We start from the raw sequence: 26,683 nt of genomic DNA on the forward strand, positions 1-26,683 counted from the left end.
ACAAGTCTAGTCCAGAAGACAAGTCTCTTTCTGCTTATGGTCCCTGGAACAGCAAAGTCTAAGAAGTCCTTTGTGTACTTAGTTTTCTATTTCCACAACAAATCACCATGACCAAGGCAACTTAAACAAGAAAGCATTCAATCTGGGGGGAGGGGTGCTCATGGTACAGAGAGTTAGAGTCTGAGACCATCATGGTGGGAAGCATGGCATCAGGCAGATAGACATGGTGCAGGAGTAGTAGCAGAGATTACACATTAAGATAACAACCATGAATCAGAGCGATATACCTGGGAATGGCGAGGGCTTTTGAAGCCTCAGATCCCACCCCCAGAGACACACCTCTGACAAAACCACTAACCCCTCCCAAGTAGTTCCACCAACAGGACCAAACAGTCAAATAAATGAGCCTTTGGGGGGCATTCTTCTTGAAACCATCACATCCCCAAACCTGAGCATACATCCATCACCCTATTCATAAGGCAAGGGATGTTGGCAGCTATGGAGGTAACATAGAGTTCACTTTCAAATGATCTGAAATGATTCATGTCAAGTGAAAAATGATTAAACAAATAAAAGCACAGTGGGTTACAAAAATCCACGTTTGATTTCATGTTTAGAAAAACCTCAACTCTGGTACAATTCCTCATTAGCCATTAAAGATACTCTGAGTGACTTGGTTGATGATCACCATCAGAAGACATTTGCTAGGCGCATGCTGTCACCTAGAGTATAATGAGCCTCTAGGTAGATATAGGTCTCTGCGTGGGATCCAATTGATGTCACTGTTGCTAAATATAATCCTATGAAAATCTTTGTAATTCCCGACACTCCACGACATGCAGAGGATTCTAGCATCCAGTTAGTTTCCAGATCAGCACTGCATTCTTTCTGATTAAGATCATAAATGCTACTCAAAGCTCTTTCTGGACCAGCCCAGGTCTTACTGATGCTGAAGAAGGAATTCCATGTGCTGTTCAGCCTGAGTCTGTTTCCTATTGAGGAGATCCCTTCAGGGCCTAGTGCCTGGCTGGCTGGTACCCTAATGAGACCTGCACAACTGGACAGTATCGTCATCAGCTCGACTTAGAGATGTTGGGCCTGTTTCTAGCATCTCATCTCAAGCGTTGAGTGTTCCCGAGGATTTTATTTTGTTTTATTAACAAAATAAAGACAGGGTTTTCAAGATAGGGTTTCTCTGTGTAGCCTTGGGTGTCCTAGACCAGGTTGGCCTCGAACTCACGGAGATCTGCCTGTTCTGTCTCCTAACTGCTGGGATTAAAGGTGTGCTCCACCACTGCCTGGATTTTTTTTTTTTGTTATTTTTTTGTTAAAGAGGAAGAGGTTTGTAATTGACTACATAATTTTTCATGTTTATTTATTTAAATCCTAATAGCTCTCTGGCAAAGAAATGTTCTCTTTACTGGCCACATTGAGAACAGGCCATACAAGTGCTCTGTTAGTGTGAGGTATGAGAGATAAATATTAGAACTTCTTTTGAGTTTGGTTAAAAGTTTTAGGTACTCTATTTAAGCCATTGTAAAAATGAGACATATACCTTACTCTCTTAACTATTTTCAGTGCTGAGTTCAGTAGTTTTAAAATATTTCAGTGTGGGCCTGGAGAGATGGTTCAGTGGATGACAGCACTGGCTGTTCTTGCAGAAGAACTAGGTTTGATTCCCTGCACCCACACGGAAATTTACAACTGTTTGTAACTCGTCCCAGGGATCTGATGCCCTCTTCTGTGTTCCAAAGGCATTGTATTCACTCGATGTACAGACATACAAGCAGGAGAAACATCCATCCACATAAATGAAAAAAGACAAAAAAAATGTAGAAATATATTGCCGTGTAAACAATCTCCAGAACATTTGATCTTGCAAGCCTGAAACTGTGAGCCATTATACAAGCCTCCCCAACTCCACTTTCTGCACTACGCATCTGGCTACTCCAGACATTTCATGGAAATGGGAAGTCTGCCTTTCATGACTGGCTGATCTCACTCAGCATTCACCCATGCTGTGCCTTCCCACTTAAAGCTCTGTGCTGCTCCACTGTGAAGTTGCCGTTGGCTCCTCTGTTCCCAGGTCTATCAACCTTTTGGTTGATTCTTCATCTTGGTTCTTGGTTCTTATGACACAGGTGTGCACTTTAACCTTTTAAATATTTATGTTACTTCATCTTTTAGGATTGTCTTCCCTTCGTGATATGTACAGTAAGTGATTACTGAAGCAATACATATTCTCGGTAAAAAGTAACCACGTGGTTTCTGAGAGCATCCACAGATAGGTGAAAACGTTGATTTTGTCAGTTTGGCAGGTGCTGTTGGACATCCATTCAGAACTTCTTGTTTTTAGCATGTGGGTGAGTGTTGACTCACCTTACAAGAGACTGGGACCTCTCTGGACCTCCAAAGCCCTATTTGCCTCTGATAGCAGCAACCCAGAGGACAGGCCCTTTCACCTCTTCTATCCTGTCACTTGATAGACAGATGACTGGTGGGAGTGGGTGTGTAAATGCCCACAACTGTGCCTCATCCATTCTACCTAATGCTCTCCTAATGTCGGGTAGAAGTGAGCGGCAGCTGCACACAGTGAGGCTCCTGTGTTAGCCAGTGCAGCCTGCCTTCCCTGTTCATCCCTCTATTCCTCCACCCATGCTTCCCGGAACCAAGACCTGAAGTGACTTTGCCCCTCAGCGTCAGCTCTGGGGACTTGAACTGATGGTGGCCTCTGAACACAAAACTTTCTGAATCCAGTTGGGCAGTGGTACTCACACCTTCAATCCCAGAACTTGGGAGGCAGAGGCAGGTGGATCACTGTGAATTTGAGGCCAGCTTAGTCTACAGGGCTAGTTTCAGGACAGCCAGGGCTATACAGAGAAACCCAGTTTTGAACAAACAAACAATCCAGAAAAATAAACAAAACTACATAAAACAGCAACAATAAAACAAAACAAAACAATTCCCCCCACCAAAAAACCCGAAAAACCAAAGCAAAAAAAAATAACAAAAGAAAAAACAAAACAAAAAACCAAACCCTTTTTGAAGTGACTTACTTTGGTGAATGTGAAGATATGTTCACCACTGTCAAGAGTGTATCAGTGTGTTTAAATAGATCCAAAGTACTAGGTGACCATCTCCTTACAAAAGGAACACAACTTTGGCTTCTTAATCAGGGATTTTATTGGAAAGGAGGAGAGTTTAGTATGATTTCACAGTTATAACGTGAGTCCAGTCCTCCCAGTTTACAAATGACAGTTCTGTCCTGGAGATGTGTGGCATCCTGCCAAGTGCCACCCAGCTAAAAAAATGCTCAGTGAGGACTGGACTCACTCCGTACTCTCTGGATTTGTATTTTCAATAAAGCTTGTATTCTTGTCTTGATCGTGATTGGTCAAATCAACGTGTTTCAGCAGATCTTATCTTAAAGATTCAAATAGCCGAAGTCTCAGGCTTTGCAGACCCTATGGTAGGTGTCACAGTTTGCCTTTATAGCAGGAACACAGTCATCACCGATAAGTCAAAGTGTCCATTTACTTGAAGCTTCGTGGTAGAGCACTTGTTTAGTGTGTGCAAGGCCCTGGGCGTGATGTTCAGCTCTAAAAGTCAAAGGAAGTAAATCAGTGTGTCTGTTTCTAATACAAGAGTGTGGCTGTTTCTAATACAATTTTTTTTTAAAAAATTCAGTGAGTACAAAAAAGGTCTCATTTTCTGTTCAGTGTCACCACTTTATGCTTGTGCAAATAGGAAATACAATTTTAAGTGCTATTTGCCAGTTAAATACAGGCTTTTTCCTTTAGATCCAAAGGACAGCTTGTTGGGGTCTGCGATGTTCCAGTGCTATTTGTCTTCCTTTCAAGATAACCAACACACGATGCTGCCATGGAGGACACCAGTTGTGACATGCAGTGGCACATGCAGACAAGACTTTCCCCGCCAATACCAAAATGAAACTGTACATTTTTCACTGTGTCAATATTAATTACTTGCCATTTAGCATTTAATATTATTTTTATATTAATTTCAACATAATGGGGTGAGTCTGATTTGGAATGATAAAATTCATTTGCATTTAAATTGATATTTTAAGTGCTCCCTCTGAGGAACTGATGGCATCCATGATTATAATTATAAACATTGTTTCCAAGGCAGGTTTGCTTTCCCTTGGAAAGATTTGTAACTATGGTGCATGGAGTTTCATATTAATAGTGAGGACATTACAATGATCTGTTTCTGCTGAGTTCTGTGAGTTTCCATATTTAGGAATTCCCTTCTATTGGAATAACGATTAAACAGAGCCTATTAGCTAAGAACAAGCCTATATATATTACATATGTGTAATTATATATAATTTCTTTTTATTTTTCAAACATTTTCATATAATTTTTCTTTTTAGTTTTCAAAATCTTTTGAATACTGATCCCTACTGCAGAAGAAACTCTGGTTATTTTTCAGCTTGAGAAGATGTGCTCTGGAAATCAAACTGCAGCTAACTGCACAGAAAGAGTTAAAAGCAATGAGAAAGCCACTCCCACGCCCTTCCCTGGTTCCTCTCAGTTGTTTTCTTTGGGACTGGACAAGGCAGTCTTGCATAGAGGGGTCTTCTTTTCCTCAGCTTCAGGCTCTAAAGAAACACAAGATTTCTGCCCCAGCCAGGAATCAGGAAAATGCATCCTTTTTTGGATCAGATGATTCTGGGTGGGGCAGACAATTTTTCTTTTATAATGAAATGTTGGTGGTGATGCAGGTTTAAATACATCATTCCCACCATCAGCACAACAAAAGGAGGAGCTGTGGGGAGAAAGCCTGGTGTCTTAGTTACTTCTACAGTTGAGATGAGGCACCATGACTAAGGCAACTTACAGAAGGAAGGGTTTATTCTGGGGCTTACAGTTCCAGAGCTATAAGAATACATGATGTTGGAGGGGAGGTAGCAGGTGGCAGTGGCTAATGCTGCTGAGTGCTCACATTGTGAGCATTCAAGCAGGAGGCTACTAAAGTATAAAAACCTGTCTCCAGTGACACACCTCCTCCAACAAGGCCACACCTCCCAATCCTTCCCAAACAGTTCTACCAGCTGAGGACCAAGTATAAAAATCTATGAACTTATAGGACCCATTATTATTCAAATTACCTCACTTGTCCAGCAGAAACAAAAGGGTACAGGTTAACAAAAGAGGGTTTAAGTAAAACATTCACTCCCCAGCCACGTGGTAAGTGCTGATTAACTGCTTACACAGCCCTGGCTACCTGCTATGGAGGATATATGGAGGATAGCAAAGTAAATTAGACAGCCAAGATGGCTGGTGTTTTAATGGGCAGGCATTCCCCAGTTCACCCTTCAACCCCCATCCCAAAACCATACACACAACTATAAACTGTATGAAGAACCAGGAAGTGATCAAACAGGGAACGATCCTTAAACTGAGATAGCAGTAGGGGGACCAGAGGAAGAGTTGAACATGTCTCAGATGTTGGGGCAGAAAAATGGTTGAAAAGGCCGTGGAAGCCAGGCCATCCTTTGTCTCACAGGGAAGGAGAAGGATAGAATTCTAAGGGCAAGGGAACCCTCAGGTGGGTATAAGCAGGGAGGTGACAGACCTCTGTTTAGTTTCTGCTTGTTTGAGGGAGAATATGTTCAAAGAGTGGGAGCAAGGTGCTTTTTGTGGAAGCGAGTAACATTGGTCTGGTCCAGGATATGTGTGATAAGACCAGAGTAGTGAAGTAATGATTGTGTAGAAGAGAGAGTGGGAGGGCAGGTTGGGGGCAGGGAGGAGGGAGGTTTGTCACTGCTTTTGGCAGTGGCATTTGCAGAAGATGACTGACGAGGATCAGATTGAGTGAAGTGGTGACAGATGGCGAATTTCACATTTTTCTGCTCTCTGGTTGTGTAAGCCACTAGCCTCTCTGATCTTCAGTTTTCTGTTTGTGATAAGTAAACGAGAATGTGCCCATGCCAGAGGTACAGTTCAGTGGCAGAACTGTTGACTGTACAAACCATGTATGTATTTGGTATAAGATACAGAGTAGATGTAATAATTCATGTAACATACAGGGCCAAGAACACTGTAAATAACCACACTCTGCATCCTTACTGGCCAGCGTGAATCAACAGAAATAAAAGGGATCAAGCACCAGGGGCTAAAATATCGGAAGGCAAAGGCAGGGAGGGAGCAGAGATGCAAACACAACATGGACCTCATATAATGTTAACTCACAATCAGTTCTCCACATGAAGGGAGATGGGTTTGTGAGCTAAAGAACTCTCCAACCAAACTGTCATGTAGTATTGGATAATCGTGCCTGCTTGTGAGTGATTAGCTTGTTCCTGAACCACGTTGTTATCCACAGAGAACATTTGTTCTCTGTAAGGGTCTCAGCAACGGACTTCCTGGATCAAATGACTCAGTACCAATCTGATCACTATTGCAGACACTTATTCAGGGATTGTGGGCTTTGCACTGAGCCTCTAAAGAAAGGAGGGAAGGATGGAGGGAAAGGAGGAAGGGAGAAAGAGAGATAGGAAGAGGAAGAAGAAGATAGAAGAAGAGGAGGAAGAGGTATAGTGGAAGAGGAGGAGGAGGAGCAGGAGGAGGAAGAGATGATGCAAGGTGGGTCCAGCATCTGGACCAGAACAGCTTGATACCTTTAACACTCTGAGGAGTTATTTTCTGTTTTCTCACCTGAAAGCAAAAATGACATGTCTCTTCCTCAAATCCTCCTGATGGCTCCTCTGTTCTTAGAATTACATTTTTATCCTCCCCATATGAGGCCAAGGATGGCCTAACTTTCATGGCATTTTCAACCTTTTCCCAGCTCCATAATCTGAGATTTGTGAGATCCTTCCACTGGTTTCCCATTGTTTTTTTGAGATATAATTTTACTTTGTGTCTCAGGCTGGCCTTGAACTCATGCCAGTCCCCTTGGTGCTGAGATTACAGATGTGAACCACTGTACTTAACTTCAACTGGTGTGTATTTTTGGATAGAGCCACAAAACCCTGATGTTCATATCTTAAATATGCATAATTATTCTTTCCTTTTGACTATGAAGGTAGTCATCATCTTCTTGGGAAAGACAACCATCAGTGTTTTAGACATGGGAAAACTGAGGACCATTAAACAGTGCTTTTTTTCTCCCTAGCAGCAAATCAATGGGAGTCCTCGAACATTCTGAATGTCTTAGATGTATACCAAACCTCTTACTTAAAATCTTGGCAACCTTAGGGCTATAAAATGCAAGTGCTATAAAACTCTCTCTCCATAGCTTAATGAAAACATCTCCCACACACTGTAATACATCTTATTATTCTGCCCAGCAGACCCTGGATTGTGGAGTGGTTATGTACAGGCTACACGGAAATCCCAGCCCTTAACACGATACCCAGGACTGTGTTAAAGAACACTGCTAAGAGCTCAGCCCTGGCTTCCTGTACTTGGCTTCAGGTTTTAATTATTGGTTGGTAATTAAGGGTTCTTTCTCTGTGAAAAATAATTTCCTCTAGGTTGGGAGCTAGCAAGGTTACCATGTGGGAGAAGCTAATCTTATTTTTGCGTCAGAGATTTTTTTTTTTTGGGCTTGGCTGCATAAGGATGGAAAATTTTGCTTAGCCCAAATCTCTAGACTATTGAACTGTAAGGCCAGCATTCTCCAGTTCCTCAGGAGATGACATGGAGAGGACTGATTAAGAAGTCAGGGTAGGGGTCCTTTTTGCTGGGGCAGACTCCTAGCTGGTCTTTTCCACATGGAAAAGACACCACATCCCGACCCATCCTAGAGGAACCACTCTACTCAGAGCAGTAGGTGAGAACCCTTCCCCACAACCCGATGTCCCAGAGCTGCAGTTGGGAGTCTGGGGAACTCAGGACTCATCACCTACCAAAATGCTTCCCTCCTGAATGCCACTCCCCTTCCACCCCTTACTTGGTCCTTTTTGCTGGGGCAGACTCTTATCTGGTCTGCTCCCATGAAGACAGCATATCTTGCCTCATCCTAGAGAAACCCCTGAACTCAGAGCAGTTGAGGGAGCTGGACTTCCAGGGGCCCTAAGAAGCCCAGGATCATAGGATTTCAGGATCCCAGAGGCAGCCTGAGTCCCAGGAGCTCTTTCACCCAGGAGCTCAGGATCACTCGATCACAGAGACAGCTGGGGTCTGAGGAGTTCTGACACAACCAAGATAACAGGAGAGACAAGCTCCAGTCAGAGACAGTGAGTGTAGGGAGCACTAGAGATAACCAGATGGCGAAAGGCAAGTGTAAGAACATAAGCAACAGAAACCAAGGTTACCTGGCATCATCAGAACCCAGTTCTCCCACCATAGCAAGTTCTGGATACCACATGACACCGGAAAAGCAAGATTCAGATTTAAAATCACTTCTCATATTGATGATGGAGGCATTTAAGAAGGACATAAATAACTCTCTTAAAGAAATACAGGAGAACACAGGTAAATAGGTAGAAGCCCTTAAAGAGGAAATGCAAACATCCCTTAAAGAATTACAAGAAAACACAACCAAACAGGTGAAGGAATTAAACAAAACCATCCAGGATCTAAAAATGGAAGTAGAAACAATAAAGAAACCACAAAGAGAGACTACACTGGAGATAGAAAACCTAGGAAAGAGATCAGGAGTCATAGACCCAAGCATCACCACAGAATATAAGAGATGGAAGAGAGAATCTCATGTGCAGAAGACACCATGGAAAACAATGACACAACTGTCAAAGAAAATGCAAAATGCAAAAAGCTCCTAACCCAAAACATACAGGAAATCCAAGACACAATGAGAAGGATAATAGGTAGAGATGAGAGTGAAGATTCCCAACTTAAAGGACCAGTAAATATCTTCAACAAAATTATAGAAGAAAACTTTCCTAACCTAAAAAAACAGATGCTTATGAACATACAAGAAGCCTACAGAACTCCAAATAGACTAGATCAGAAAAGAAATTCCTCCCATCACATAATAATCAAAACATCAAATGCACAAAACAAAGAAAGAATATTAAAAGCAGTAAGGGGAAAAAGTCAAGTAACATATAAAGGCAGACCTATAAGAATTACACCAGACTTCTCACCAGAGACTATAAAAGCCAGAAGATCCTGGACTGATGTCATGCAGAACCTAAGAGAACACAAATGCTAGCCCAAACTACTATACCCAGCAAAACTCTCAATTTCTATAGACGGAGAAACCAAGATATTCCATGACAAAACCAAATTTACATAGTATCTTTCCACTAATACAGCCCTACAAAGGATAGTAGATGGAAAACTCCAACACAAGGAGGGAAACTACCACCTAGAAAAAGAAAGAAAGCATTCTTCCAACAAAACCAAAAGAAGATAGCCACACAAACATAATTCTACCTCTAATAACAAAAATAACAGGAAGCAACAATCACTTTTCCTTAATATCTGTTAACATCAATGGACTCAATTCTCCAATAAAAAGACATAGACAAACGGACTGGATACATAAACAGGACCCAGCATTTTGCTGCATATAGGAAACGCACCTCAGTGACAAGGACAGACACTACCTCAGAGTAAAAGGCTGGAAAACAATTTTCCAAGCAGATGGTCCCAAGAAACAAGCTGGAGTAGCCATTCTAATATCAAATAAAATCGACTTTCAACCAAAAGTTATCAAAAAAGATAAGGAAGGACACTTCATACTTATCAAAGGAAAAATCTACCAAGATGAACTCTCAATTCTGAACATCTATGCTCCAAATGCAAGGGCACCCACATTCATAAAAGAAACCTTACTAAAGCATACCCTCATAGAAGCAGGAGGAGGGGAGATGGGATAAAGAGTGTCTGGGGGAGGGAAACGGGGAAAAGGGATAACATCTGAAATGTAAATAAATAAAATATTCAATAAAAAAATAAAGGAAAGAATGGCAAAAAAAAAAAAGGGCAGGAAAGCAAGCCGAGTCTAGGTGTAATTCAGGCAAAGCCCTGAAGGGGGCGCTAGAATATGTACACATTGTTGTTTGTTCAGTCTGACATAGGGACTCACAGCTCAACAGCAGCCAAGAAGGGATGGGAAGTCCCGAGCCTACTAGATTTCTACACGTGGAGGGTAATGGAGGCTTTAACACCCCTGTGGCAATTTTCCAAAAAAGAACAAATGCTAGAACTGGAGTAAAATCCAGTCCAAAGCAACAGGGAAGACACAGAAAATGGCTCAAAGACACCCCAAAATATCCAACTACATCCTTCAGTTGTGAGAGTGATACCTGCAGCCACTGAGACACACTGGAGAGCTGAGTTCCAGGATTAGCTTTGCTCTATCTTGCACCCTGACCTCTGATAATCCACTGACCACCCAGACCTCAGTCTCTCTCTCTGTAGAGTAAGTGTCTGGGCTAGGACCTCTAAAAAGTCCTCCACCTCTTACAACCTTGGCTTCAGCATGAGAGGCCCATCTGTCCACACATTTGTAGGATATTTGTTTTATCCATATAACTTGAGAGCCTTGAAAGGAGATAAAGATTTTGCTAGCTGTGAATTGTTGGAATATCCTTAGAACACTGGTGCCCAGGAGGACTCAAGTTCAAAATCAGCCCTGGAACTCAGCCTTTTAAAGCAAAACATTCTGGGGCTGGAGAGATGGCTCAGCGGTTAAGAACATTGATTGCTCTTCCAGAGGTCCTGAGTTCAATTCCTAGCAACCACATGGTGGCTCACAACCATCTGTAATGGGATCTGGTGCCCTCTTCTGGTGTGTCTGAGGACAGTGACAGTGAGCTCAGATACATAAGATATATAAAATCTTAAAAAAAAGAAAAGACACCTTGTTTCTGATGGAAATGTGTGTGAATGTCTTAGGGAAAAAAACCCAAAACATTTCTCTACTGATTTTCTCAAATATCCTTAAACTCACATCTAAGTAAGTTTACTTAGGAGCAGATTCAGAGTTGAGAAGACTCATGCTGCAGAAATGGGGAGGGCACAGACTCTGCTATCTACAGAATGAGGCCCAGGAGGCCCGTGGTGTGGATTTTAGTCACATGGATCATCTCAGTGTTCATGCAATCTGGCTCCTGTGCCTCCCAAGGATGTCATCTACTAGATTTCCATGGGGAATAGTTTATGGGGTAGGGGTTCAGGCCGGTCACTGTTGGCCTCAGAACTGGGGCTTACAGGCATTCTCATGAACTGCTGGGGTATCGACAAGGTAGTAATGCCCCACGATCTACCATTGGTAAGATTCAATTCTCCTCCAGTGGAGGGAAAACGGCACTTTCAGTTAAGATGGCCTGTTTACGTGTGTGTGTGTGTGTGTGTGTGTGTGTGTGTGTGTGTGTGTGAGCATGGGTGTGGAGATCAGAACACAGCCTTTGTCGTTGGTCCTCACTTTCCTCTGTGACTGAGAAAGGGTTTCTTGTTCACTGTTGTGTATGGATGCCAGGATAGATAGCCCACAATCTTCCTAGGAGTCTCCTGTCTCTGCTTCCCATCTTCCAGTAAGGGAGATGCTTTACAGATGCTTGTGCTACAGCATCCAGCTTTTCCATGATTTCTGGGGATCAGAACTCTGGTGGTCAAGCTTACATGGCAAGCATGACCCACTAACCTATCTCTTCAGCCCCTGTATTCATTTTCTATTGCTGCTGTAACAAATTGATGCAATCTTAGATAGGCCTAGATAGTTTACATTTATTATCTTAGAGTTCCACAGCTTCTGAATCTCACTGAGCTAAAATCAGGGTGCTGACAGGGCTGTGCCTCTTTAGTGGGACACTGGGACAAAACTTGATATCCTTGTTAGTTCAGGCTGTTAGAACTAAGGACCTTGTGAGGCTGGGGCCCATGTTTCTTTGCTGCTGCTGGCCTCGGGTCATTCCCAGTTTCCACAGATTACCCACATCTTGACCTATGTCCCCCACAATCTCACTTTCTACCTTCAGGGCCAGAAAAATGGAGTGAGTCCTCATATTATGAATTGCTTCTGCCTCTTCGTTAACCTACAGCCTCTTTTTAATCGGTGTTTGCTTTTCTTTCTTGCCTTTAAAGCAGGTACGGTTTTGAATTTGGCACAGCTGGGGTTATGGTTAATGGTAGATGTAGCACCCATCACAGGCTCATGAGTTGAATGCTTGGCACTCAGTTAATGGAATTGTGTGAGGTTGTGGAACTTTGGGAGATGAGATCTGGCTGGAGGAAGTGGGATCTTGGGGATTCCTGTTTTACTCTCTGTTTCTTGCTCATCCACATTGTCTACTTGATGTTCTCACTGCCACAACACTCTATAACTCTTCAAGTTCTTGGGACCAAGTGACCACACACTGAACTCACTGAATCTGTGAGCCAAACCAGATCTTTTCTCCATTAATTGTGGCTCTCATGTATTTTGGTGACATCACCACCACCAAACTAACCATTGGAGAATCTCCCTCCAAGTTAATTTTAAGTCCATTGGCAAAGTACCCTTCCATACGCCACAGGATCTCACACAGTCTCATGTAGCAGGGATCAGGACATGGACATTCTTGAGACTGTTTTTCTGTGGACAGCACAGCCATCCTGTCCCATGCCTTCCTTTATTTTCCTGCTTGAGATAGACTTCTTCTCCATAGTCAAGCCTCTTGACTCTGTTGAGTCAGGTAGAAAACAACTTGTCATCGCGGATCTGCTAAATTTCAAGTCATGTGCAGAGCTTCGAGGGTGTGGAGGTTGAGACATGGCACCTGGTTTCTCTCCAGATGATCATAGACATGAACACAGATCACTATGTATGTATGGAATTGTCACAGGCAAACTCCACAAAGATAAGTACATAAAAAAATAACTTAAAAGTGCACAAACATATTAAAACATGTAAAAACTGAAAAATGATTTGATTTTACTAACTTGAAAAACAGTTAAGTCAGTTCAGAGATGTCTCAGAGGCATATAGAAGAAAACAGGCTATTGGCATTGCTCTTTGTTGCCCACCAGAACTAGATGGTAAGAGCTTCTAGCCAAGGGCAGCTCTCAGTTAGGTTATAGGACACAGAAATCAATGTGTCACTGAGATGGAAATTCGCTTCTTGCTGACTTCCGTGCATGGTGTGGAAGGTACCATGTGGGCTGCTGGGAAAGAGAATTCATCAGCTATCTCACCCATCTGTAGACTATCTGTGCCACAATACAGATCCATCAAGCAAGATATGCCCATGGGACAATAGTGACATGACAATTTTGGTGATAGCAAACTGCTTTGTTATTATATTTGAGGGAGGCCTGTTCTTTGGGAGGGGACAACAACCTGAGACTGGCACCCAGGTCAAAAGCCTGGAGAACATGAACCCAAGGGAAGAACCCAACACCACTGTTCCCAATTGAACATGATGGATGTCAAGCTGACTTCTAAATATGTATGATATGTATGTTCATACCCATAGATTAGTTTGGCTTTCTACCTGGGGTAATAGAGTTCCTTTCCGTAGAGGGAGGTGGTTAATGAGGTTAAAGTGTGAAGAGTAAATGACCAATGAGCACTGAGTTTTAATTGGGATATCTATATATAAACACTTCAAAGTTGAGGAGCATCATGGAAGAGAGGGCAGAAGTAATTTAGGAGATGGAGGATTGGGAGGACTGTTATGACATTCTGCCATTTGGATATGACATAGACATTGAAACCATGAGCATACAGTATCTATAGCACCTGCATGGCTTTCCTATTCCTATATAGAAAACTACTACAGAGTTGCTAAATAATATAAATTATTGGGTCAAGGTTTTTAGACAAGGCTCACCTGGAGTATTTTTCTGTACCCCAAATCATGCAGAAGTGGAGATCTTATCTAAAACTTGGAGGTACTCTTCAAGTTTGCTGACTGTTGACAGAACTTGGTGATTCAAGGTTGTAAGATTGATGCCTTCAGCTCCTAGACAGGCCACTATTTATTCTCCAAGTGTCTTGTTAGCAAAATAATAACCATGGAGTATAAAGAACATTGTAGGCAATCTTTGTGTGATGGCGTGTGACTCTTCAAAGCCAACAGGTAAATCATAATGCTTAAAATCCTTTTGGCTTATTCCTTGTCTGACCTTCAGATCTTCTTTCAAAGTGCACACCTGTTACTTCTGGCCCACATGGGACCATCTTCTCTTTGATTATCTAAAATTCAACTGATTAGGCATCTTAATTGATTTTGAAATTCAAGCTAATTAAGGGAAAGACACCAGGCCACATTTATAGCTCCTTCTCAGATTCAAGGGGAATTAGTGTTTTACCAGGAAAGAAAGCAAGGGAATTATTCTAGAATTCTGCATAACCCAGACACTTGTCTTCAGGTAAAATGACTGAGAATTTTTTTTTTAAAGGGAAGAACAGGCATTGGGTTGTAATGGAAACTGTGGTTCTTATGGTTCATTCATCTCCATCCATCCATCCATCCATCCATCCATCCATCCATCCATCCATAATTTAACATTTATTTATAAAAACACATATATACGAAACACATACATGTGTACTCAGACAGACAGACAGACAGACAGACACACACACACATACACACACACACACACACAGCTAGCTAGTCTCAGTTAATGATCTCCTTGGGGAATGAGACCTCCAGGTGAGTCATGAGTGAAAGAACAGTATCCTAGTTTGTAAGTCACTTAAACTCAGTGTATGAAATGAAACCATGTCAAACACTTTTAGGGAATTTTGGAGCAAGGAAGTGATTTTTGTGGGTCGCTTTCAGTGCAGACTTCTGGATATGAGCAGATCTCCTGATGAACGTTGAATCACCCATGTGTCAGGAATCCACTGACAGGAGTTCTAGACAAGTTGCCACATGTTCTCTCAAGAAAGTAAGCCCATCCCTAGTGTGCATGTTGCTACTTTAAAGTTCGTCTATTACTCTAGCTTTTTGCTCTGTGTGTCTTGTTGATTTTGCTGCACTCTCAAGTGCATAAGACTTTGTTTTCCAGGAGAATATTGAGCACACTGCAGTGTAATTTTAGAACTACATGGAAACCACCCAGGTGCAGGCAGGGATGTTTTACCCCTACATTTTTACAATCCTGGCCCTTAGAGCAGTACCTTAGATATCTTGTAAATTGGCTTAGTTTTAGTGGAGCAAGGTCTAGTCCAGTGGGCAATCATTAACCAGATTTTTTCCTTTACTTTTAGTTATAATTTTGCTATAAACATGGAGTCCAAGGAAGGAGGTCCATTTAATCAAATGAGGCTTATTTTCTTCCACTTTTATATCAAGTATGTCCTTATAAAAATGGACCATTTCCTCTAATCCACCGACTGAATAAGATTATAGTCATTTGTCCCAGGGTCTATCCAAAGGATCATTTTGACAGTTCTATTTATTCATTCTGGCTTTCTGGTGATGAAGTCCCCTGTGAACTGGTCAACACACACACACACACACACACACACACACACACACACACACAGAGTGCTGAAAATAGCTTGCCTCCCTTTCAATAAGACACAAAGAGTATTTAAGCCTCAATTTCACATGCATTATTAATGCACTTACTTAAATATTAATAAGCCTAAAAGCCTGGAGCAATGTATGTGATCAATACTGCATGACATATGAGTCACCCAGGGCTGAGGACAGTGTCTGTCTCCAGCCATCAGTCTTTCATCAAGGCAGCCCTGTGCCACCTGGTGCGCACACTGCTTCCTTTCAGCTCAGCCCTGGGGCAGAACTTCAGAGCTCTCCACAGGTCCCCTCTCAGAGACAGCAATCTGTCAGACCCATCCCAAAGAGGGCAGAAGTGTAGATCCTCAAGGGTAGCCTTGTTTTCTTTTTGTAAGCACTTCTGTCACCTGAGTAACAGCACTGTGGAATCATAATGGTTTGACGCTTGAGCTGGAACAAAGCCTAATCCATCATTCTCAAACCTGGGAACCAAATTGTATTATCATCTAATAATATTTCCACCACCTCTGACCAGGGGACGGCTATTATGGAAAAGAAGCGGCTTGAGGCTGCTGAGTGCAGATCACCTTACCTAAATGACAATCTTTTCTTCAGGCCCGTGTCTGTGGGACCTCAGTTAGGCTCCATGGTTCCCTATTTCTGACATTGGTACCATGTACTACAGGAAATCCAAGGGTGACATCACCTATGAGATGGTTGGGACCTGGGCATTAGAGGGTTCTATTTGCCCGATTGTCATTAATAGAGAGGCATTGTTTGTCTTAGCTTTTGGTTTCATTTACAATAGTAGATATTCAACACTATTGCATATTTATGAAATGTCTGATAACTACAATACTAAATATTAAGAGAGATACAAACACGTGCAGACTACATGGGTAGAGGGTTCTTGATCTGAGATGTAGTCATACATTTTAGGTAAATAACATTGTTGGAAGGATAAGTGAATGCCAACAGGCTAGCGACCAGAGTCTTGGGGGAGTATCTAAAGAAACACTACTTCCTAATTGTGTAACCTTAGATTTTGCATTTTGATTTCTTTGTTAGTGAAAGGGGCACAGTAGAAGTCCAGCCATGTTTGCTGACACTGTCAGTATTATTGAGATAATATGTGTATCCGGACAGACACAGGAGAGATACTCAGTAAAGTTTCATTTTCCTCTGGAGAGAGCTGAGATGATAGCTCTGCACCAGTCAGGTTAGGCTGACAGAGAGACAGTTCAGCAGCAACTCAGGAAACAAGTGCCCAGCCCGACTTCCAGTGAGCTCAGAGTTATCTGATAAAGAGGTCAGCCAACCCAGGTCAAGTACAAGGTTGTGAGGCTAGGAAAGTTAAGAGCAAAGAGTGGAAGAGACCAAAAATAATCTCAAAGACTCTTAGAATAATCTCAAAGACTCTTAGTTCAAGCAAAGCGTAGGTAAGGAGAAAGGGAAGCCATCCTGGGCCATATGTAGACCACAGACCACAGATGGGACATATCTGAGCCCATTTCTACAAGACTTACAGTCATTAAAACAATAGGAACGCTGTACTTGTTATCTGACAGTTTGTTGTTTAGGGAAACAATGAAAAGAAGGAAAATGTCTTTGAACTGAAGTGGCATACTCAGAGAGCTTCAAATCTTTGTGTAAATACTAATCTCTGGAGAAAACTCCAACACAGCTGGAATATCCTCTCTGAATTTAACAGGCCCACCAGCCATGTGTGACTCGTGACTTCAGCAAGGCTAGCCAATGAAGCAAAGGTGAGATTCTTCCCTACCTGCTCCCAAGCTCTGAAAGCTGCCAACTCTTCCATGCGCCACACATTCCTGACGAAGTAGTCCTTCTGCCCCAGACTTAGTGCAGCCTCAGCCTTGGCCCAGTGCTACATTCACAGTCTGGAATTATCATGGGCTAAGAGCCACAGAACAGAGTCACTGTCCCCTTTGCTTACTCCTAAGCCATGCTGTGAGACACTCCCTGCCTGCACCCTTACTCAGCTGGTGCCAGCACCTCTCTGCCATCTCTTTCCCCAGTCTTGCACGTGGCTTAACACATGGTGACTGTTCTGTGCTAGGGAAATGGCTCAGACAGTTGCAGCATAAGGGGGACGAGGAAATGAGGCTCTAACTTGGTCCAAACACTCTCTTGGCCAGTACTCATTTCATGGTTATTGAGATTGGGATGAAAAAAAGGAGAGTTTTAATTATTTGGAATAGTAAGCTCTTACAAATTGGTCAGACCCTGAGATTCAATTCAACCTTTGAACAATAGAATAATCACGAAGTGGCTGCAATTATCCTTTGCTCTCCACTCAACAGGCTCAGTGTTGATTTGTTGAATTAAATTAATGCTAAAGACTTACATTTATATATTGATTTGCAATTTTCAAAGTATTTTGATTCTTAGTTTAGTGGAAAGAGCCCTGAACTACTCAGAACATACACACACACACTCTCTCTGTCTCTGGCTATACAGAATAACAAAGCTCTGAAAAAACTTTGCTTTAGGTAGAATTTTCACTTTTTATTGAAAATAAATTAATAAAAAAGAGGGGTTAGTTCCCGCAATATAGAACATTCTAGTTTATTTTGACCCTTAAGAGATTTTCACAGTACACAATGGTTGCAGGTGCTGTCATGTATCTCTTCGGTTGACACCTGCATGTTCTTGGTGAGCATCCACTGTTTAAACATGGATGGGGGCTGTCCTCCAGGCTCAAGAGGAACTATAAGGATCAGCTGGGATTAGCTCTAAAGCAACGACTGGGGCTGCAGAAGTTGGTGCAGAGTCCCCAGGTGTCCCATGGCAGGTGAGATGGCTCTGGTACTCTGGAGCATTTATTCATCTCTCAGATTGTCCAAGTGTGTGGGGGGGTGTTAAGTTCCAGCTACCAGCAGTGGTCACATGTTTGAGAATGTACCTCCGATCATGGCTACCTTCTCTCCTCCATTTCTGCTTTCTGGCACCATGCAGAAAGAAAGTAGTTCTGCTGAAACTACTGTCTCAGGGATTTGTTTCTGGGAAAATCCAAATAAGTACCTCCCCAAAGCTTCTTTTCCTAGAAGAGCACCGGAGTGAGTTCATCACATCTAAGCCATTAAATTAGTTAGTAATGAGAAGATGAGGTCGGTTAATTTTTTTCTCACTCAGTGCTTGAGCCTATCTTCATCTGCTGATGTCACTGCTCTCCTCGGCAGGTTGACTTCGCTTACGCTTAATGATTGTGTAAACATTTTTAGTAAAAAATAAAGAAGATAAATTGTATTGTTAGGTTCTGTCTCAACTCTATGTAGACAGAGAAACACCATGATTTGAGAGAACTGGTCTTTTGGGGTTCTCTGCTGAGGAGTTAAGAGTGAGGTAGTAGGATGCTTAGCTTTCTGAGCATGGCCAAGAGCCAGGAAGCTTCCTAGACAAACGGAGGTGTGCACTCATTCTTTGGAAGGTACCGGGTCCTTTAATGAGTGTTCGCTTGGACTTTGCTCTAGACAAAGTTATCAACATGTAAATCTTTAAACACAATTTATGTTTTTCTGCTCATTTATTAGATATTATCTGTGGTTCTCAATCCCTTTTGAAGGTCAAATGACCCTTTCACAGGGGTCGTCCTAAGACCACGGGAAAGCAGGTGTTTACATTGCATTTCATAACAATAGCAAAATTACAGTTATGAAATAGCAATGAAAATAATTTTATGTTCTTGGGTCACTGTGTTTTATGTTCTGAGGAACTGTGTTAAAGGGTCACAGCAATAGGAAGGTTGAGAACCACTGATCTGGATTAAAGTTAGCACGCACATGTGCTCTTCAGCATCCCCTCCCAGGGGCCACAACCCAGCTCTGTGTTTTCAGATACGGAGAACTCATCTTTCCTATGTACTTACTAGCCTCAATCACAGGACAGTTAACCCTTGAGGTGAACTGAAAATCTACCTTATAAGTAGTGCTTAAATTACAGTGTGAAGCGATTCCACATAGCCCTCAAAATAATGAAGATGCTTAAAAATGTAAAAATGTTCATAACATATGAAGATGTGGGAACATAATATACACCCAGAATTCACTTTGATGAAATAAAAAGAAACACATAGAACCAAGGCCCCCGATATTCAGGTTGACGGTGTTAAATGACAGTTTTGAATCTATTTTATACCTTTCCAAATAGGTCATGCCTTTATCCACATCTCTGGAAAAGGAATAAAGGGGAAAAAGCTTAGCGCTCATAAGCCATGGGGTCTCAGATGCTTCTGATATTGCTGGTCTGCACAGCTAGCACTCTCCAGACTCAGGTGTGCGTTTGCCAGGGGCTCCCAACCTTCCTAACACTACAACCCTTTACAGTTCCTCATGTGGTGATCCCCAACCATAAACTTTTTTTCATTGCTACTTCATAACTGTAATCTTACTACTTTTATGAATCATAATATAAATATTTTTGGAAATAGAGGTTTGCTGAAGGGGTTGCAACCTAAAGGTTGCTTTTGTGGTTTAGGCTTTTGTGGAGCTAAAATCTGTGCACAGTAAGGAGGGTAGATATCATTAGTCTTTCAGACAAGAGGGACACACCCTCTTTGAGGTCCTCTGGGACACAAGGCAGTGATGGCCCTGTGTGGCTACTTCTGATGTCCTGGGCTCTGGGGCTGAAGAAAATTATGGGAAATACCAGTGTCTCAGTAAGTGTAGGCAATTCTCCAAGGCTGCAGGATAACATCCCCAAGGGAAACATACTTCCAGGAGGGAAGGCCCTGGGATACCAGAGCACAGTAGAAAACAAACCACTTGCTCTTTTCAGTCTCCCCATCAGTGACATCTCAGGGCTCCGTGACACAGAAAAGAAATGTAGAGAAGAATTGTCCAAGGTGATGAGTTGAGGCCATTTCAAGAAAGTAAATGAACAGCTAGACACATGTGAGCTGGCAGTGGGGCAGGTGACTTCTGGGACAGGCTAGAGAAGGGTTCCTTAGACATGACCCACAGGATCAGTGGTGCAGGCTGTCATGTACAGGCAACCTATGACTGTCTTCTCCATAGCTATGAGTTATTATCACCTGCAGTAAAGCTTTGGTTTATTTTTTTGTCATTTCCCTTGGAGGCCACAGTGACTGGATGACCCATGATGCACTTCATATAGTGTAATATATATATATATACATATATATGTATATATATGTATATATATATATATTACTATATCATCTCTAATACTAGTATATAATGCATAACATATACACTATATTATATTGTACAATTAATTATATTGTACAATATAGTATAAATATATATTATATAATATATAATAGGACAATATATAATAATATATAATATTTATACATATATGACTATTAGGAAATACATATTAGTATCTAATATAATTTTTTGACTGTAAAAGAGAAATTGTTCTTTATATTCAGAATTCCCATTTGTATTTTTAAAGCATTTAACAAGAGATTTCCAGTTCTAAAGAAGTTGATTTGAGCAACACATTTGGCATGAGATCATTATCTAAATATGAGGTTATGAATGAAATCCAGTGCCTACTGTCCTATTATTACTCTCTTTTTTTTTAATTACATGCATGTATTAAGGTCAGTTCTAGGTTGAGGGTCTAGCAATACAATAGATGCAAGTAGTTAAGGAACAAGTAATACACAAAGTGATGGTTGCAATGTGAGTTCCTGCAGTTTTTGGCTCTTGGTCTTCAGTTTTTGCCAACAAGAACCCAGATAGTTTGATTATCTCTTTCACTTGAGGATTGCCGGTGACGTTGGTTCAAGCCTTGCCACCCTGCTCTCCTCTCTGCCTCTCCCTCTGTCTACTTTCTTGGCAGTCTGTTCCTCCAAACTTCAGCTTGTTATCCTTCTTCTCAGAAAGCCACCCATTTGGCATGTGTCCAGCTCCCATATATGAGTAGTGGCTCTAACAAGATGGGCTGATTCATGCTATGCTATAGTATACAAGATGCAGCAGGTTGGTTAAAAGCACACATTTCTCACACCTTAAAATCAACTTGTACTTACATAGTTGTAGGCCAGGTCTGGGTGGAGATAGTCAATTCCTGTGAAAAGATAACACAAGAGTGGAAGGTTAATTAACGCCTGCTTGTGTCTTCAAAGCTGCCCAGGAATAGATGTTCCCTGCAGGAGTGGTGCAGAAGACTTGTGGGAGTCAGGGGCTTTATGGAGTGGGGGCAGTGCTTATCCTGAACCCTCTGCCTTGCCTTGTTTTGCCTTTCTGTGTGGAGGAGGGCTGCATCACTTCCTTGGTGGAGAGACAGCTGCCCCCAGACGTACTGCAGAGCAGTGAAGCCAATTAGAGCTCCGGGCCCACGGATAATGTTTCCGGATAAATGTCAGCAGTAAGGGGCTTAGTGACTGTGAGATGGATGGCTCATCGCTGCAGCGATGTAAAAGAGATTTGTAGAAATCCTGACATTTCTAACGCATCTCCTCTGAAATGAAGCTGGCCCCGGGGAGGAAAAGCCATGATTATTTAACAGGGCACGGAGAACAACGGATTAGGAGAGCACACTCCAGCATGGAAATAAGAGGCGCACGGCTAGGCAAGAAAAGCCATTAGGAGAAAGCTAGCGGTTTCTAGTGAGGTGTTGCCAGCTGGGAGCTCATGCTTGTCTTTCCAGAACGTGCCTTTCTGGAAAGCCAGAGCTTCAATTCCCTCGGTTGGAGTTCTGTGTTTTGCTCTTGAGTCGAAGCCTATTCTGTGCTCAGGAGTCATTGCTAGGGTAGAATTACGGTTTATTTATGCTGCCGAGTACCATCAGAAAATTTGATTTTGACCTCAGAAATCACTGTAGAACATGAGGGGCAACTGAAAAGTTCTTAACCAGCTCTGCTGTGCTATAGTATCTTAGCATATGCTGTACTTGTGCATATGTGGAGCAACGGCCCTGCAACTATGGTTATAAATGAAGGTATTTGGAGCCAAAGAGCAGAATTTGACTCCCAATCACTGTGATAACGAGCAGTGTGACTTTAGGCGGGTTGCTTGACCTCCCTGTGCTTATTTCCTTTTTGAACAATTGGAGATGAGAAAAGGGCATGTCTCAAAGAAGCTCATGAATGTGGTATGTCTAGGTCAGCAGTAGATGCATTTTATAACTATCCTGGGATGCTAGACTTATAAGCTAGAATTATCATTAAACACCTTCTGCTGGCATCTTTTTGTTATACATGCTAAGGCTGTGTCAGCCCTCCTACACAGGGCCATCCTAAGGCTTTGTGGTAAAAAAACAAAAAAGCAAAAACCAAAAAGAAACCCAAACAAAAACCAAACAAACAAACAAACAAACCCAAATAAAAACCAAGCAACCAAGCCCCGAAAACCCCCCCAAAAACCCAAACCCAAACCCAACTAACCAACCAACCAATCAACCAAAACAAAACAAAACAAACAAAGAAAACCAAGATCAAGTAAAACCAAATAAAACTTCTTGAGTTAGGATGCATATATTCTAAAAGGAGATTTTCTTTTTTTTTTTTCCTGGTCACATTTATAATTTATGGGCTGAGAGTTCTTGAACAATGACGTGGGAGTACAGCTAGTCACTTGTCACTCATGGGCATGATGCCTTCTCTTTCTACTCCTCTGACAAAGAAGAAAAGTGAGCTACAGGGTTGGGGTGAACACAGGCGTCGAGACCAACAGATCCAGTTCTATTCAAGTGCCAGACACAGTAACACTAACGTGGATTTTATCAAATAACACAGTATCTCTGAGCTTTGACTTTGTCATCTTTGAAATGGGGCTAAGATTTACCTTGGAAATCTCTTTCACAGGTTAAAACCAATTCATAGAAGTGCTTGGCTAACAGTAAACACACTAATGGATTCCCATCGTCATTATTAGAAATGTCATTATTGTGGTTTGCAAATAAAATGTCCCCTCCAGCTCATATTTGAACACTGGTTTCTCAGCTGGTGGTACTTCTCGAGAGTGCTATGGAATCCTCAGGAGGTGAAGTATCACTGGAGGAAGTATGTCACTGAAGGTGTGTTTTGAGGTTTTATATTATGGCCCCATTTCCTGTTATTTATCTCTGCCTCCTGTGTGAGGAGAAATATGACCAGTCTGCAGGCTGGCTTCATGTTCCTCCGTGCCTTTGCAGTAATGGACTGAATTTCCTATGGAAATATAAGCCAAAATAAAACCCCTACACCCAATCTGCTTTTTGTGAGAGTATTTTATTTATTTATTTATTTATTTATTTATTTATGTATTTAATGTATGTGAGTACACTCTAGCTGTCTTCAGACACATCAGAAGAGGGCATCAGATCTCATTACAGATGGTTGTGAGCCACCATTTAGTTGCTGGGAATTGAATTCAGGAGCTCTGGAAGAGCAGTCAGTGCTCTTAATCGCTGAACAATCACTCCAGCCCTAGAGTATTTTATTTCAGCAACAGGAAATTAACTAATACAAAAATTGGCTTCAGAGAAGTAGATTTGTTGTTGTGATAAATCTGTTCATGCGGTTTTTTGGAGGAGATTAGAAGACTTCGGAACTTTAGCTAGAAAAGCTATTAAGTGCTGTGGGCAGAACTTAGTGGGCCATTCTTATAGAGGCTTGGAAGACAGAAGTGCTAAGAGTGTAATGAACAGTAGAGACCCAGCTCATGAAGTTTAAGGATTTTATCAGCAACTGGGCTAGAGATATTTCATCAAAGAATCTGACTGTGTTCTGCCTGTGTCCTGAGAACTTGCATGAGGCTAAATTAAAAAAGAATAGGCTAATTTCCTCAGTGGAGGAAACTTCCAGAGAGAAAAACATTCTGTGGAATGGTTCTTCCTGATTAAGTGTGCACAATGGGGAGGAAAAGGAGCATCAGGAAGCTTAAAGTTTCAGCCAAGGCACATACTGAAAAAGAGACTGTTCTTTTTGGGATTCCTGCCATTACAAAGCTTCCTGCTCTACCCTAAAATATCAGGAAAGGTTCTCTGAAGGCAAGATCCTCCTTATGAAAGGAGAAAGACTCAGAGGTTTCCTGGTTCTAGAAAGCAAATATCTAGGATTTTTTTTTTAACCAGTATTAGTGAGCAAATGTAACAACTGTGGCTCAAAGAAATAGGCTCTACCCCAGGCTGGTAGCAGAAGCTGTCAACATTCTTCACTGTGAGAGTGGAGGCACAGCTTTCACTCTGTGGTTTCAGGGAGTGTGTGTGACTGGGCAATGTGTGTTAAGCTTGTAGACTTGGAGTCCCTGTGAGGTTCTAAGGGGTCCTGATAGGCTATTCTGCAAAGCTGTGAAGTTGAAGCCTGGGTTATGATGGAGATTTGAAGATATTGGAGATACCTGCTATGGAGGACTGCACATAAGGAGTATAACAACCCTAAAAGAGAGAGAGAGAGATGTCAGGCAGCAGAGTTTAAAGGGCGGAGTTGTCTAAACTCTTTGAAACTGAAGCCCCAGTTGCCAGACATGGAACTACAGGTTTTGGTATTTATCTTGCTAGTTTCAGTCTAATTTTTGCTCAACATTTCCTTACTGTGTCTCCATTCCTCCTTTTTTGGATTGGTTATGTATATTTTATATATCAGAAGTATATAATTTATCTTTTGGTTTTAGTTTACAATAAGGGTTTACCTCGAGTCTCAGAAAGACTGGGCATTTGAAAAGTGTTGCGACTTTTAAAGACTATAGGACTTTTGAAATTGGACTAAACATATTTTGTATTATGAGATGGCCTCGAGACTATGGGACCAGGGGTAGGAACTTGTGATTTGAATATAAAATTACCCCCACAGGCTCATACATGTGAACTCTTGCTCTCCAGCTGGTGCTGGTATTTGGGGAGGTTGTGGAACCTTTAGTGGGTGGAGCCTCACTGGAGGGAGTACATAAGTGAAGGTGAACTTTGACATTCCTATCATAGTCTCACTTCCTATTCTCTCTCTCTCTCTCTCTCTCTCTCTCCCTCCCTCCCTCCCTCCCTCCCTCCCTCCCTCTCTCTCTCTCTCTCTCTCTCTCTCTCTCTCTCTCTCTCTCTCTCACCTTCCTGACTGCCAGGTGAGCTGTCCTGCATCCCCTGCTATGGTACACTGTCTCCCCTCTGGAACTGTAACCCAAAGTAAATGCTTCCCTTCCCCAGCTTTCATTTTGTCGGAGTATTTGATCATACCAATAAATAAGCAACTATACCACAATTTCTCACATTGCTCGAGTAATATTAGCAGAAGAAATTGCTAGTAAAAACAGTTTTAGAAATTGGCTTGATATTAAAATTTGTGTGGAAATGAAATTGACTATGTTTGCTGAAATTATTTAACGTTGTTAAGCAAAAAGTTTTGTAACAAATATAAGTTAAACACTGCCCTGACCTCCTCTCCACAACTACACATAAAGGGTATGCCTTTTAAGTTAGAGGTCAATTTTAAAAACATGATTCCATGTTCTGAAAATAGATTTTGTTTAAGAGAAGAATTGGTAATCTCTTCTCTGTGAAGAGAAATATGAGTGTAAGGAGATAATACGAGACCAGGAGGCAATTAGATTTCAATAAAATATATTTATTATAATTATTAGAAAGAATCTTTAATGAAGTTAAGAGAAAAAATGTTGGTAGAATGTTTACAGTCATGGGAATAAAAATATTATTGATAGAATTGTAAAGGATGAAAGACATTGTTCTACCAATAAAAGAATGATCTGAATGTAATTAATAACCTGATTGATAGTGTTGAAATGTTCTTGTATGTTTGGTTATCTTTTAAAGTAGAATATATTGAACACATGTTCTGTGGTGTGCGTGTGCATGTGTGTGTGTGTGTGAGTGTGTGTGTGTATGTATGTATGTTGCATGTGTCCTTATGCCGGAGGGAGATGTCAGGTGTCTTCCTCAGTTGCTCTCTGCCTTATTCTCTGAGGCAGGACCTCTCACTGCACCCTGCCCTCACTGATTCAGTGAGGCTGATATCCCAGTGAACTCCAGGGATCTGCCATCTGACTTTCATCCCCATTGTTGGGGTAACAGATGTGTATTGCTGCATTCAGCTTTTACATGGGTGCCAGGGATGGGGACTCAGGTCCTCACACTTGTACAAAAGTGCTTTATTGACTGAGCCTTCTTCCCTGATGGAAAACATTCTTTTCTTTTTTTTAGAGACAGCAGCAGAACTTTCCAGCAGAATCTATCACAGAACTCTAAGACACAGTAACTTTTTAAAAAAAAGTTATTCTAGTTGGCTTGTTCTGTAGCAGTGGTGGCCAAAACAATAGAGAATTTTAATGAAGAAATTTTAATTGAGGGACGGTGAGTTCAACTTATGAG

At 41.7% G+C, this 26,683-nt stretch overlaps 1 protein-coding gene across 1 annotated transcript in view; it reads right to left on the minus strand.

Annotated features, from left to right (window-relative positions):
* Nucleotides 1-26,683, minus strand: part of Pcsk2 (proprotein convertase subtilisin/kexin type 2) — a 252,744-nt gene that overhangs the window by 90,022 nt on the left and 136,039 nt on the right. Inside the window, exon 5 of the mRNA XM_028754882.1 lies at nt 21,417-21,454. Coding sequence (XP_028610715.1) covers nt 21,417-21,454 — 38 coding nt within the window. The remainder of the gene's footprint in view (nt 1-21,416; nt 21,455-26,683) is intronic.

The sequence above is a fragment of the Grammomys surdaster genome, unplaced genomic scaffold (genome assembly GCF_004785775.1).
Source record: "Grammomys surdaster isolate TR1022 unplaced genomic scaffold, NIH_TR_1.0 129, whole genome shotgun sequence".
NCBI classification, from domain to species: domain Eukaryota; kingdom Metazoa; phylum Chordata; class Mammalia; order Rodentia; family Muridae; genus Grammomys; species Grammomys surdaster.